We start from the raw sequence: 13,218 nt of genomic DNA, 5'->3' as shown, positions 1-13,218 counted from the left end.
GGCTTCTTTTTATTGAAGCACCAATAATATTATGTTCTCAGGAAACTTGGTCACCTTATTCTACCTCATGATAGTCTCAAAAAATCTGAGGAAGCATTGAAAGCAGACATCATAAACCTTCAATGTAAGAATTGTCATTTATACTCCATTTTTTAAATCAGTTATTGTTCCACAGAAGAACTTAGTTATTATCACATTACAGTTAATTGTGCTAAAAGATCTTTGATTAAAGATTTTGCCAGAGGCTTTCTGAAAACTATATAAGCAACATATGCAGAATCATCCACCTGGAGAGAATTCTCAAAGAATTCTGAAATGTTCTTCATAGAAGAAATGTAGATTCTTCAGCAATATTTCTAAATCTATAAGCTCGGCAATTTTTCTTTAATAATTATTTTCACTCTTTTAGTCATAACCTTTGGGTGACCAGTCTAACTTTCTCAACTCCCCTGGGTCCATTTTTAAAATTAGCATCTTATGTGCACGTTGCACATTTGCTATTTCAACATATGGATATACAGTATCTGGACTTTGCAATCTGTTGGTTTAATGGGTCAATATGTTTTAGAATTTCACTCGGTATGATTGCTATTTGCCTCAGCTCATTTATTCAGGCATGATAAATACATTGTCTTCAAGCTGTTCCCTATCTGCTTTCTTGTTTCTGATGTATTTAATTTTAAGGATGATCTTTATTACCTTCTCTAGTGATTACTTTGCAAAGCACTTTGCGGATACATTTTTTATTTTTTTCCCACTATGTCATGTTTGTTCACTGAAGTTCCCATCCCTCATTTCTGGTTCACTTCTTCTCAGGATACGAATTGGCCATCTGGGAGAAAGTCTTCTCCCGAGTCCATTCGACCTGGCCTTTCCTGGGGTGAGCCTGAGCACACGGCACCAGCCCCCAACTCCCTCACTAACAATCCCGGCTCGGCCAAAGGAAGGCAGGTGCTCCTAGCCACATCAATTTCAGTTGGGTTTTAGGACCCAAATTACCTCAGAGGATGTGGATGTGTGCTACTGTGGGGGATCTGGAACGTTCCAAATTAACTTCTGACAAGCATGTTCTATGCCATTTGCAGCAATCAGCCAGCAGTTCCTATGGAAACCAGGAAGAAGCAGAAGCAAATTTGGGTGACCTAAGCTGCACAGTGACTTCTTGGGGAGCCTTTTGGTTACCTGCAGAGGCCTCCAAAAGGCCCTCTTTAACCTGGAGCTGACGCCTTCCCTGTCTTCCCATTTCTTGCTTTCAAGAACACCCTTGGCTGCATTAAAACAAAAGCAGGCCCTTTTCTACTTAGTTCTGACACTTATATGAGCCCAGCTCAGTTTTCCCGATTTTTATCATTCTATGCCAAACCAGCACCTTGCTCTGTGCACATGAATGCAGGCCTGGGTCTCCAAAGGCTCAGGAATGGGACGCAGTTTTGATAGATATCCATTTTTAACTAACATGTTGGCACAGACTCATGGGGTCCAGACAGCCTGGACAGAAATAAGTAGAGTGAATTAAGATTATTTTGGACTCAAACCCTAACCTTGCCAATTTCTTCCACATCCACAACTTACAAGCAGACCTCTGAGACTACACAGCTTAACTCAAAAGGCAGATGCCCCTTGCAAACACACCTCTGCAGCTGTCATTTTCTTCCTCTCAAAAGTCTCACTTCTGCTTTGATGTGTCCTGCATTGAGGAACTAATTGTGGTTTCTCACAAGTTCATGCAGATTTTGAACTCACCATTTTCCCAGGCAGAGTACATCCATAAGTAACACTCCTGTAAGGAGGGAAACTGCACATTTTTTACAATCCATAGCACACCCTGATGAAGACAGTGCAGTCAAGGCAGGCTGATATCAGCCAGCAAGGAGCTGCTGATTGCCAGAAAACATCTGGAAGCTGCTAGGACTTTCATCACCCCTGTGACGACAGTAATTTATGTCCATATTCTGGCTTGATATCATTATTGGCCAGAACGTGCCACTGAAACACTGCATCGTGTGGCATCACTCTAAGCATCTTTCGGACCATAGTGGCCTGGTTTGCACAGACCAGAATGTGATAATAGAATAGAAAGGTTCACACATCACACCAACCGAGCAAGACAAACAACAGTCATAATCAAGCTGGTCTGACTGAGCCTCCTTCCCCCCAAATAGCCAACCTACTTGGGAATTCCACAAACTACAGTCCAACTGAGCCAACAAGTTAGGAAAGATTAACAGAGTCTCTACTGAAGACGACACCTTGAGGACCTTGGTTATATCAACAGTTCGTGTCTGCCAGCTTCCTGCTCATTTGACCAGCGTTTATAACATCCGCAGGCGGGCTTGTCCCTTAAGGGCTGTTCCCATCCTGTGAGCCAAGTCTGCCACCCTCACCCTGCTTCCTTCAGTGCCAACCTTTAGGAAGCAGCCTCTGAGCTGTCCAGAGATCTGTGAACTACTGACTAAGGATCCATAGTCAAGCCTGTCAGCTACTAGCCATAATTATTCTTCCCTGCTTAAGATAAAATATGCTTCTGTCTGAACAAAAACATCTTAGAATGTAATTATTTTGGAAACAGTTACCTTATTGTTACTATATTTTAAAAAGAAGAAAACGTCCAAGGAATGCAATGTCAGAAAAGCACAAGGAGGCTCTATCCTTTATTAGCCAGTGACGTTTGTGGGTTTAACTCCAAGAAGTTAAAACGCTGGCAATTTCTACCAGCGAAAAAAACAAAGCAGCTCCTTCTGGTGTAGCTATACTTCATATCTAGAGTGCCCAAAGGTTAGGATAGCTGATGCACTGAATTGCAGCTGCTCAAAAAACCTCTCCTACAACTGCAACGGAGCAGAACTGGAAAAGGCCAGCATTTTGCCGAGGGGGGCACAGGGAAGGCCGGTCCCTGTCTGGCACTTTCACTGCAGCACTGGAGTTGCAGTCCCTGGGGCAGGAGCCCCTTTGCAGGACTGAAAGGAGATGGCTACGAGCTCTGCAGAGGCTCTTCAAATATTGCAGGCTCCCAAAGCGTCGTCACCCACTAAGAAGACGAGATCTTCCTGCCTTGCAGCTTAGCTCTCCTCCCACACGGTGACGCTCCGTGCTGGGCAGGCACTGAGCCAATTAGCAGAGGCCGCCTAAGATCGTCACCGTGGCTGGAGTTTCAAGAGAGTGACGCAGATGGCCCTCCCTAAGACGCTGAGGAGACTGAAGGAGGGAGCCTGCGGGAATTCCAGGCCGCCCAACTCATCCCCTGGGACGTCTTCCTCTGTCCTCCGGAGAGGGCCCTGCTGCCAGTCAGAGGAGAGGCTGAGCCTGCCCACAGAAAAGCCACCCACCCACCAGGGTGGTTCGGGGGAGGTGAAATGCGTCCTCCAATCAAAGAGACAATTAGGCCAGAAAAAGAGGTCAGCAAGCACAGAAGCGAAGAGTCCCTGGCGACCCATTTTTCACCATCCTTGATTTTCCCCTTTGCCCAGGAGAAGCTTCCAAAGTAAGGACAAAAGCGGCGTGGCTGCTGGAGGGTTTCTCCGCTCTGGGCTTTTTTAAAAACCTGAACTGCAAATCCATCTTCTTCTCCTCCACCATTTGAAGCTGATTTGTCCTTTGAGACCCGCCCTCGAACAGACAACGTCCGCTCTGCAGCAGAGGAAATGCCTTCCCTTTCCTGGCAGAGCAAGGCGGGAGGCGCCATTCCCAGGGATGCTTGGCTGAGCTGTCCTAACCACCAGAGCTATTGCATCAGGCCCAAAAATGCCTCGGCTGCTACTGAGAGAAGATCCCCTTTCCCGGGGCAAAAGCCAGGCTGCCAGGAGGAGCTCAGGGCCGCACAGCTGATCCTCTGCAAAAACACACACACACACACAGAGAGAGAGAGAGAGAGAGAGAGAGAGAGAGAGAGAGAGAGAGAGAGAGAGAGAGAGAGAAGAGTCACCTCCTCTGGCCCACCCAAAGATTGCTTGGCACTTTTGAAAGGCAAAGACAAATCACCAGGACCCGGCATCTCATCAACGGCTTCACGTGAACCTGAAGAAGAGCAGAACCAAGTCGATTGCCTCAGGGCTCAGCCCAGTGCTGTTTGACACGTGTATGAATGATTTGCAAACAACACATTAGAAGGAATGGGTATCACTTAGAAAAGAAAAAAATTAAGGCTGAGTGGTTGGCTAAAACAAACCATTCCAGTTGTTCAACTTCATTCGGTGCTGTTTCCAAGGCTTTTGAGGTCAGCCTGGACGCTCCAGATCTACAAGCCTCTGAAGGAGGCATCGGTATCCTCAGCTGCTGCCTGCCCATGTCAGGACCAACGGCCTTTCTTTCAGCTCTGCATTTCCCGAAAGCTGAAGCCAGGCCAGTTGCAGACACAATGAGACTTCCCTGCGCTAGACTGGCAGAGAATACAGGAGAACATCTGGCAGTGCCGCTTGGTGCCAAGCTGTCCGATACAGACTCATGTGCAAAACTGAGCCTCGTTTCAAGGTTAAACAAAGAGTTTTCCATTCTGTTCTTCCCTCAGGCTGAAATATTCCTTTATCAGCAAAGCAGGCTACAAGACAAAAGGGACAGGGTGAGCTCTAAGTTCCTGCAACAATCATCATATCAGCCAGAATTTGACATCCAACCCAGTCCTCCCCCCCACAATGTTTGGCCTTCTTTGTTTAAGAAAGGTCTGGCTGCAGGTGCTGCGCTGAGGGCAGGAAGAATTATTTCAGCCTCAAGAAAGTCCTGCAGAAGGGAAGGTGCCTCAGCCCTGAAACATGTAGGGGAACCGAGGGGCAAGCCGTAGCCCCCACACCACACGCCACCTCCATTTGTCCTCTACTTATGCCAAGACAGCAGCCCAGGATACAGGCTAAAAATTGCTACTGTATGAGGTTTCGATAAAAATTAACATGTTTACAGGAAAAGCTCTATACAGTAACAATGATTCATTTGGCAGGAATGCTCCATCACTGCAAAGGAAAAACCAGGAGATTGAAGTGCTGGATCTACCCCTCCATGCTACAGAGGTGGGAGAGGCCTAGAGCGCACCCAACAACCCCCACGGCTGAGGGTTGCTGCCAGCCCCACAACACAGCACTGAAGAACAGAGGGGGCAAATTAGCCAAAGGACGAGGAAGGGAGGAGACTCACCAAGCAGAGCCCAGGTCAGTCTCAACCTCACTGCACTGTGTTGCAAACTAAAGCTGAACACCCTTGACCTTCCGGCTCCCACACCCTGGGCAGGCTGGAAAACTGCTCCCTCTCGTGTGTTTTGTCTGAAGCCCTAAAAAAAGAGAGAGAAGCTTGCGCACGGAGGAGACTGAGCCTCTATTCACAGGGTGAGTGTCTGGGTACCCGCAAGGACACACAACACAAAGACAAAAACACAGAGACTTTGCAATCTCAACAGAGTACAGCTGATGGTCCCCACGAGTCAGGCAAGATGACGGATCACCTCCTAGGAGAATCAAGAGAGGCTGCTTAATGGCAAGGCCTCCCCCCATTCCAGCTCCTGCCGCTACAGAGACAGAGCTAAAATGGTCTGTTTTCAAATACGGCTCTTCACACGGTCTCCGGAGTGAAATTAAATGTCAGGTGTTAGCTTGCTATTCCGACTGCAACGCTAGGCAATTATTCCACGGATTCACAAAGAGTTCCTCCTTTTGTATTATTATTAAACCGGTCGAATTACTCGCTCTGCACTTTTAAACCACGCTTTCAGCTCAAGCTTTAACTACCTGAAACTGTGTTCTTGTCTCTCTGGCATTGGGAAGACCCATGTTTGGGTTCTCCATTGTCAAAACTTTTCTGATGGGCCACAGAGGGGCTGCAGTTCTGTAGATTGGGGGGGGGGAGATTTAACACATACGCCAAAGAGAGAAGCCACATCAGTGTTATGATGTCATTACTCCCCATACATTTTAATCACTCAGGTTTTTAAAGATACATGTTTATTTCAAAAGTATATAAACCTGTTTTCTTAATCCCTTCTCAACTTCATGTGGCACAAGAAGTGATAAAGACGTGACTAGTTAGAGCATTATTAAAATGTCTTCCTCAAATAGAAAAATCTTAACAGAAATCAGTTCTCCCAATATTACACTGTTTGCTTCATTGAGGCTTATTACTTATCTGTTTATTATTCATAAATAATATTCGCTACTGGGAGGGAGGAGGGAATAATGGATCCTGCGTTAGCAGCCAGAGCCTAAAGATTTCCACTTAGAGTGCTCTAGGGTCAAATCTGTGAACATGGGATGGACAATGGTGAGCAGGCAAAACTCCCCTCCTGATGCCCCTGGGGGAAGGAGGGGGGGAGCTCTGCCTGAGGATAAACAAGGAAGAGGACTTGGCTAATATAAGCAAATCCGCATCTCCAAGCCCAAATGGATGGGGGAGCTAGCAGAAATGATGGGGGAACCACTCTCAGTAATCCCCAAGAACAGGCCATCTTCGTGTCTTAGAACTGACCCTGCTGACTGGGCCGGTGTGGGTCTGGGCCCAAGGCATACTTGGGAAGCCAGAGAGTCTCTACCTTTGATTTATGCGTTCGGTGGGCTAGACAACCTCTGTGATAATCACGAACTGAGACCAGGGCTAGAAAATATCTGAACTGGCACATGGTCCAGTTTTAAACACCCAGCTACTGGTATTGTGGTTTGGTATGCTGGTCTGACAGCCGCGGATAGGAAAGTATTACAGAGGGTAGTAAGCACAGCACAAGACATTGTGGGCTGTTCCCTGACACCACTGGATGACATCGCCAGGGCTCGTTGCCTTGGAAGAGTGAGGAAGATTCTCAGGGATGACTCACACCCTGGACGGTATCTCTTTACTCTCCTACCATCCGGTAGGAGATATAAGAATATAGCCAGCCGTACCAACAGGCTGAAAAATAGCTTTTATCCGTGGGCTGTTAGGCTTTTAAATGGGACATAATCTTATGCAGAATTGACTTGGGAGGCAGGTGTGTGGTGTAGTGGGTTCACATGGTGTGGTGGGATGGAGGGTTTGTTGTCACTGTGTGTTGGGGGGAGAGAGCACGGGGGGGGGAGGCTCAGCTAATCTCAATGTACACATGTTGTACTTTGACAATAAAGGTTTATTTATTTATTTATTTATTTATTTTATTTATTATGGACAGCAAATGCAAGATGCACTCTTCAGAAAAGGTACATAAATTCTTTTTCCAATGTTAGTGACCTTCATTAGATAGATCCTTATACAACTAGTAAGGAAGGACCTTTGCCTTTCGCAGGCTCCCTCTCATCTGGAGACTAGCACAGACAGATGTACAGTCCCCCTCGCTACTTCCAGCCAGCCAGCCAGCCAGCCTTTGTCAAAATTGAAAACATCTGCAACTGGCCCAAATGCAGGATCTTGACACTCCCAAATTGCTGGTTCCTGTTGCAACTTGAATAGGGTGAAACTACAAAAATGATACAAGCTCATCAGAAAAGCATCCCAGGCCTAAGCTGCAAGTGGAAAACAGCCAAAGATGCCCATCGTCCTAGGCATCGGATTCAGGCATCACTTCTCCGTCTCTGCTGTGCAGAAAATGATGATGCCCCAGCGCTGTGTGGCATCTTGATCACTCTGAGGAGAACTGCAGGTTCCAGAGGCTGCCATTCACAGCAGCGGATGCACCTGAGCAGGAAGGAGGAGGTGAGGTGTTCTGGAGGATGTAATAGGGACCAGTTGCTCTTTCGCCATTGTTACATACGTCTGTTTTGCTTCTGAGGAAATGCCAGACCCTGATCACACTTGGTCGTCCTCTTTCCCTGCTTGGGGTAAGAAACCATGGCACCAGCTTTCCCAGCCTGAGCCCTCCATCGTACAACCCAGCTGCATTTAACTTAAACGGTGATACCAGTGCAGTGCCTGGGAGAGGGCAATTTAAATGTCTGCAGTCACATTACATCATCTGACTGAAATGAAGACGGATATCATAAGCCAAAGAAATGGAAAAAGGGGATAAATCTATGCTCTGTATCTGTCAGTCCTTGCAAGCTACCTTCACTTCCACCCTATCTTCCTTACAAGGCTTCCTAGGTTGTTGCCCCATCTTTATTTCTTCTTTTTCAGGAAACCATGAACTCCATCCATTTTGGTCAGACCACCACAACAAAAGACCGTGCAGGTAGTCCTCGCATAATGACTGCTTGTTCAGAAACCATTTGAAGTGACGTTGGCACTAAACAAATGGTGCTCGTGCCCAGTCCTCAAAGTTATAGTCATTGAAGCATTTCTGTGGTCACACAATCAAAATTCACAGCACAAATTCAGCTCAGTCACCGTGATAATTGCCAACAGGCCTCTCTGGCTATACAATTCCTTTCCTTATTTTGGGAAATTCTACTGTGAGCGAGAATAATTCTAGAAATCAAAGGGTAAAAACGTCCATTGCTCTATTCACAATATTATAATGTGGGATATTTGTTATAGGGGAATCTGTAGCATTTCAGAAAATATGACTTTAAAAAAAAGTTTTATTTTAAAGAAAAGAATACTCATGACTAGAGAAGGACATTCCTGGCTTTTTTAAAATTAACAATAAAAAACCAAGACCCTTCTGAGTCTTTGAAGAGAGCAGGCCAGGGTGGCCTCTGGCCGAGAAGGGCTTTGCCCCCGGCAGGGAACAGCCTGGGAAAAAACATTCCCCCCACCCACAAGGTCTGTGGGGTGTGTTGCTGGGGAATCAGATTTGCATCCAGCTGCTATGAGGAGACAAGGGGAGCTACCTACAAGGGACACCAGATAACAGGTTATCTCTTGGCAAGGTACTCAGGCAAGGTACTTTTTGACTGACTTGGCAGCCTAGCTACTAAAGAACCACCTCCCCCCCCCCCGCCCCAGGAAAACCACCAGGAGGGTCTTCTCTTCCCCCTGGAGGAAGGAGCAGCCTGGGGAACCACAGCAGCTGGGCCTGGTGATACGGTCAAGAACTAGAATGGCTGCCAGCTCAGGCTGCCTGCCCCAACTTCTTAGAGGGAAGGGAGACTAGTCCAGGTGGCAGCGGGGAATGATGTACTACGAAGACACTGCACCCCTCCTTGGCTGCTGGTTCCCTGCAAGAGAAGCCAAGGGCGCTTCAGCCAGCTGAAAGAATCAGGCTTCTGTTATCCAGTTCCAGCCGTTCGGACCGTGATCAGTACGGCCAGAAACAGGACACCCCCCCTGCCCTACAGCTAGCCTCAGGCCCTACAAAATTCCTTTTGCTTCTTTATGACAGGGTTAGGGTCTGGATTCAGAAAATTCTGGCTTGGTCAAGAAACCGTGACTATGCCGTTCATGAATACAGGGATCATCATCATCATCATTCTCTTAGAAGAATGAAGGCACCTCCAACTCCAGGGCTGCCTTGGATTGTGTACATTATCTGGGAAGACGTAACACACTTCAGTGTTGTCCGGTGACAGCCTTCGACAGCATTCTGAGTCCTTATACCCATTTATATAGATCAGACGTGTCACGTGACATCGCACGACACAGTGGAGCTTTTTCCCCCATTGCTGGCAATAGGGTGGGCGCAGTTTCCTGATGACCCCGCAGTTTAGCACCCCTGATGCAGATCTATATTTCACACAGCCTGCTCCCTCATCCTATCGGAACAGACTGAACGGTAACATCGTTTCAAATTTACAGAGAAAACAATACAAAGATATTTCTGCTAAAGATTCCTAGAACTGAGGAGCATCACTACTCACAAAACAATCGGAGCCAGCTTTCCTTCATCCGATACATGTCTACTTGATTACTTGCCTGCATAAATACAACATCTTAAACCAATCCTTTGTCAATATCAGGTTCCTAGTGATTTCACGGACACATCCATATAATTTTCTTGACAACAATACAGAGTCACCTTCTTTGGGAAAGTATTTTTTGCTTCCAATCTGAAGTTGTCTGGTGGTCCCAAGCAGATAGTAGCCAGGCCTGTAAAACTGTCCCATCCACAAGGTGACAAAAGTCCTTCCCAAACAACAGGTAAAAACACTGAAGAACACTTGCAATTGCAAGAGACACTCCTCTGCTGTCTCAACCCAAACCTCCCTCCACTTTGTTAAGGAACGGTCTGAGCATCACTTCAAACCAGCCATAAATCCACCTGTCAGGGACCACGGAGGGGTTAGCTGAGTCTTGCCATTAATGAGAATTATCACCAAGCAATCAGGTTCTGAAACGGTTCCTGGTTCCTCCATGGGTTGCAGTCTGAAAAAAGGCTGAACACTCTCACAATAATCAACACACACACATACACATAAATTCAGGACATTTGGGAAAGTGTTCAGAGTTCTTGGAACTGTTAGATAAGAGCTGGTGTGGGGGAGTGGTGAGGATGTTGGACTAGGGAGAGCTCAGTCTTGCTAACTGTTCACATTTTCCAGAACACCAAAGAAAAAAAAGGCAAGGAGGTTTGCTGTCCTAGGTCTTATCCTAGGACTGGGCAAGTGAAAACAACAGGTACCTGGGAGAAAGTCATCTTATCACCTTGGATTTCACAAATGCTACAGCAAATGACATTGGGACAGGATTGTACTTGCACACTCTACGAGGGAAGAGCCCAGTTCAGCAAGCCTTAAAGAAGACGTATGAGGCAGGAGAGAATCCTCAGGCAGAGGAAAGTACAGAAGACCACGAAGCTTCTCCAAAAAGGACAATCGCATATCACTGCCGTGAGGAGAAAAAAAAAGTGAGGAGGGGAAAGCTTAGGAAACCCTTGCTCAGGCACAGACATAAAAGGGGTATCTATAGGAAATGGAAGATGGGTGGGATCATTAAGGAAGTACGGTATCTGCAGAAATAAAGCACAAAGGGAACAAAGGCGTGCAAGGGAAATGAAATGTAAGGAAAAGGAGGGTGGGGAGTTGGCAATAGTACTGGGAGAGAGAGAAAGGAAGGGATGGGCCTTCTGTCCGGAGAAGATGGCAACAGGTGGCCAAGAAAGGGCAATGCACCTCAATTCCTACTTGTGTTGGATTTCTCCCCAAAGGGGAACCCTGTTCAAGTGGGTCAGGACAGAGGAACTGACCACTTGAAGCAGCAAACTAAGTTAAATACTAAAATGGTTACAACTCTTTAACTTAAGCACCCGCGGCCAAATCCACAACCCTGAGGTGGAAGTCGGGGGGGGGGGGGGCTCCTTTCTGTCCTCCCTGAAGAGCCTTGGAAGAAGAGCAGCCCCCCCCATCTGCCCAGGGAGGGGAAGGGCAGGAAAGAGGGCCAGGGCCACAAGAGACTAGGCAGGCTGAGGCAGGGATTGGACAAACCTCTGAAGTAGCCGGTTTCTGAATATTTTAAAAAGACACGGTATCTTAGCACAAGCCAGCATATGTTTATTAAAACAACAACAACACAAGACTCGCCAAACAAGCTGATCTGCTTTTTAGATAGAGTAACCTGTTAGTTGACCAAAAGAATGTCGGGGATGTAATCACAAGTTCAGCAAAGCATCGGAAGAGTCTCCTTTGAAATCCTAAGAAAGAGAACAACAAAATGTGGGCTGGACTCTAATATCATTAGGCAGATACAGAACTGGTTGAGCAATCATTATCACATGCACGCACACACCAACAGTTCTGGGTCAAGGGAAAAAAGGGGGTCAGGGGGCATACCATAAAGGACCTCTGTTCTAGGTCTTGCACTCTTCAATATTAGAAAATATTATTATTATTATTATTATTATTATTATTATTATTATTATTATTATTATTATTATTATTATTATTATTATTATTATTATTATTATTATTACAAAGAGGAAAAGCAAACACATTAGAGGCCAGTACCAAGTTTCAGGATTTTCATGGGCCCCACAGTGAGAAGATGCCAAAAGGAAGAATTCCGGCAGAGACAAAGGTAAAGTTCTTCCTTTGGATGGGAAACAGATGCGTAATGACGGCGGAATGAGACAGATGACAGTGGCAAGCAATACATATCAATACATAACCGCCCTGAGTCCTTCGGGAAAGGGCGGTATATAAATCTAAATAATAAATAATAAATAAATAAATAAATAAATAAGTGATCTGTGCATCTTGGTGAATCAAAACAGGATGAACAGGATGAGATAAATAAAAGATGAATGTAATCCAAAGCGCGATGCGGCCGCAGACAAGGCAAATGCAGTCTAGGCTGCATCCAAGAAATGCAATCAATATTCTGTATTTATCATAGCACCCTCAATTTCCATCTGCTTCAGAAAAAGACTTCAAAAAGTTGTAGAATTTGCTGCCTCTAGAAATTCTGGATCATAAATCCCTCTTTGCCATTGGTCACGGTGGCTACATACATTCTTTTCTATTGGAAGCACATTTTTTGTCCCTGCAGAAGTCATCCCATTCCGAATCTTCCAATAACCCAGAGCATAAAGTGCTTCGCCTCGTGCAGGGGATTCTGGCTATGAAAGCAATTTCAAAACTGTGCCAGCCTCCCATTTTGCCTCCCCCCCCAACTTACCCTATTGGATTTTTCCTCTCCTCCCCAAGCCACAGGTACCCTCGTTGCCATGGTGAAAGCTGGGAGGCATTTGTTTTGCAGTCCACACAGTTTCCCTGCTTGACTGGCACTTACTTGTTCCAGGTGCCTGAGACTCACTGCTGCTTCAGCACCTGTCCTCTTTCTGCAGCCTCAGGACCTCCAAATATATCCGACTACAAATTTCACCCACCAACCTAAATGAAAAGGCATTGGTCCACGGGACTTCAACTCAAATTTGCTTTCATCAAAATCTAAAGCACTCCGGTTGTCTGCGTGCCACTTCTAAACTGAAGAATGCCAATGCAATTATTCCACTGATACAGATTTCACACATATCTCCAAAATAGCTTGTTCCACAGTTGCATACACCCAGGTAATCCCCTTCAGTATAAATCAAGGTACTATTTCCTTCTCAAGTAAATTTACTAATTTCCTCCAATAGACTCCCCTTACAAGAACACTCAGTGAAGGAAAAAACCCTTGGCTGATGAAGCATGTGGAGGGCCGCTGATCAGCCCACAGATATACCTCTAGGAGTATCAGGTGAAACTGTACTCTCTACTAAATTGGCAAACACACTCTTCCAAAACAGAAGATAAAGAGTCCTGAAAATAGAGCTCAGCCTTTCTTTTTCCCAATTATGTCCACTGCAGTTACCTGGGAGAGGGGATGTATTTATCTGCTTTTGAATAGAGGCTTCAGTTCACACAGACAGACATACTCCCAAAAACCTCTACAACCAGTTGTAAATCATTACTACAGACAAAT

At 46.0% G+C, this 13,218-nt stretch overlaps 1 protein-coding gene across 6 annotated transcripts in view; it reads right to left on the bottom strand.

Moving 5' to 3' along the window:
* SIK3 (SIK family kinase 3) overlaps positions 1-13,218 on the bottom strand; it is a 46,619-nt gene that overhangs the window by 27,299 nt on the left and 6,102 nt on the right. The window contains exons 1-2 of one of the 6 annotated variants that reach the window (XM_081334136.1): positions 5,122-5,241; positions 4,166-4,534 (exon numbers count right to left, since the gene is read on the bottom strand). The exons of 3 other annotated variants lie outside the window; for them this stretch is intronic. In XM_081334136.1, the coding sequence (XP_081190262.1) occupies positions 4,166-4,168 (3 nt within the window). In that variant the 5' untranslated portion in view covers positions 4,169-4,534; positions 5,122-5,241. Of the gene's footprint in view, positions 1-3,922; positions 3,996-4,165; positions 4,535-5,121; positions 5,242-11,370; positions 11,447-13,218 lie in introns of those variants that run through there. 2 more of the 6 variants (XM_081334137.1, XM_081334135.1) reach the window with 2 other exon arrangements.

Source organism: Vipera berus, assembly GCF_964194415.1.
Source record: "Vipera berus genome assembly, chromosome: 8".
In the NCBI taxonomy this organism is placed as follows: domain Eukaryota; kingdom Metazoa; phylum Chordata; class Lepidosauria; order Squamata; family Viperidae; genus Vipera; species Vipera berus.
This window is presented reverse-complemented; position numbering and strand designations above follow the sequence as displayed.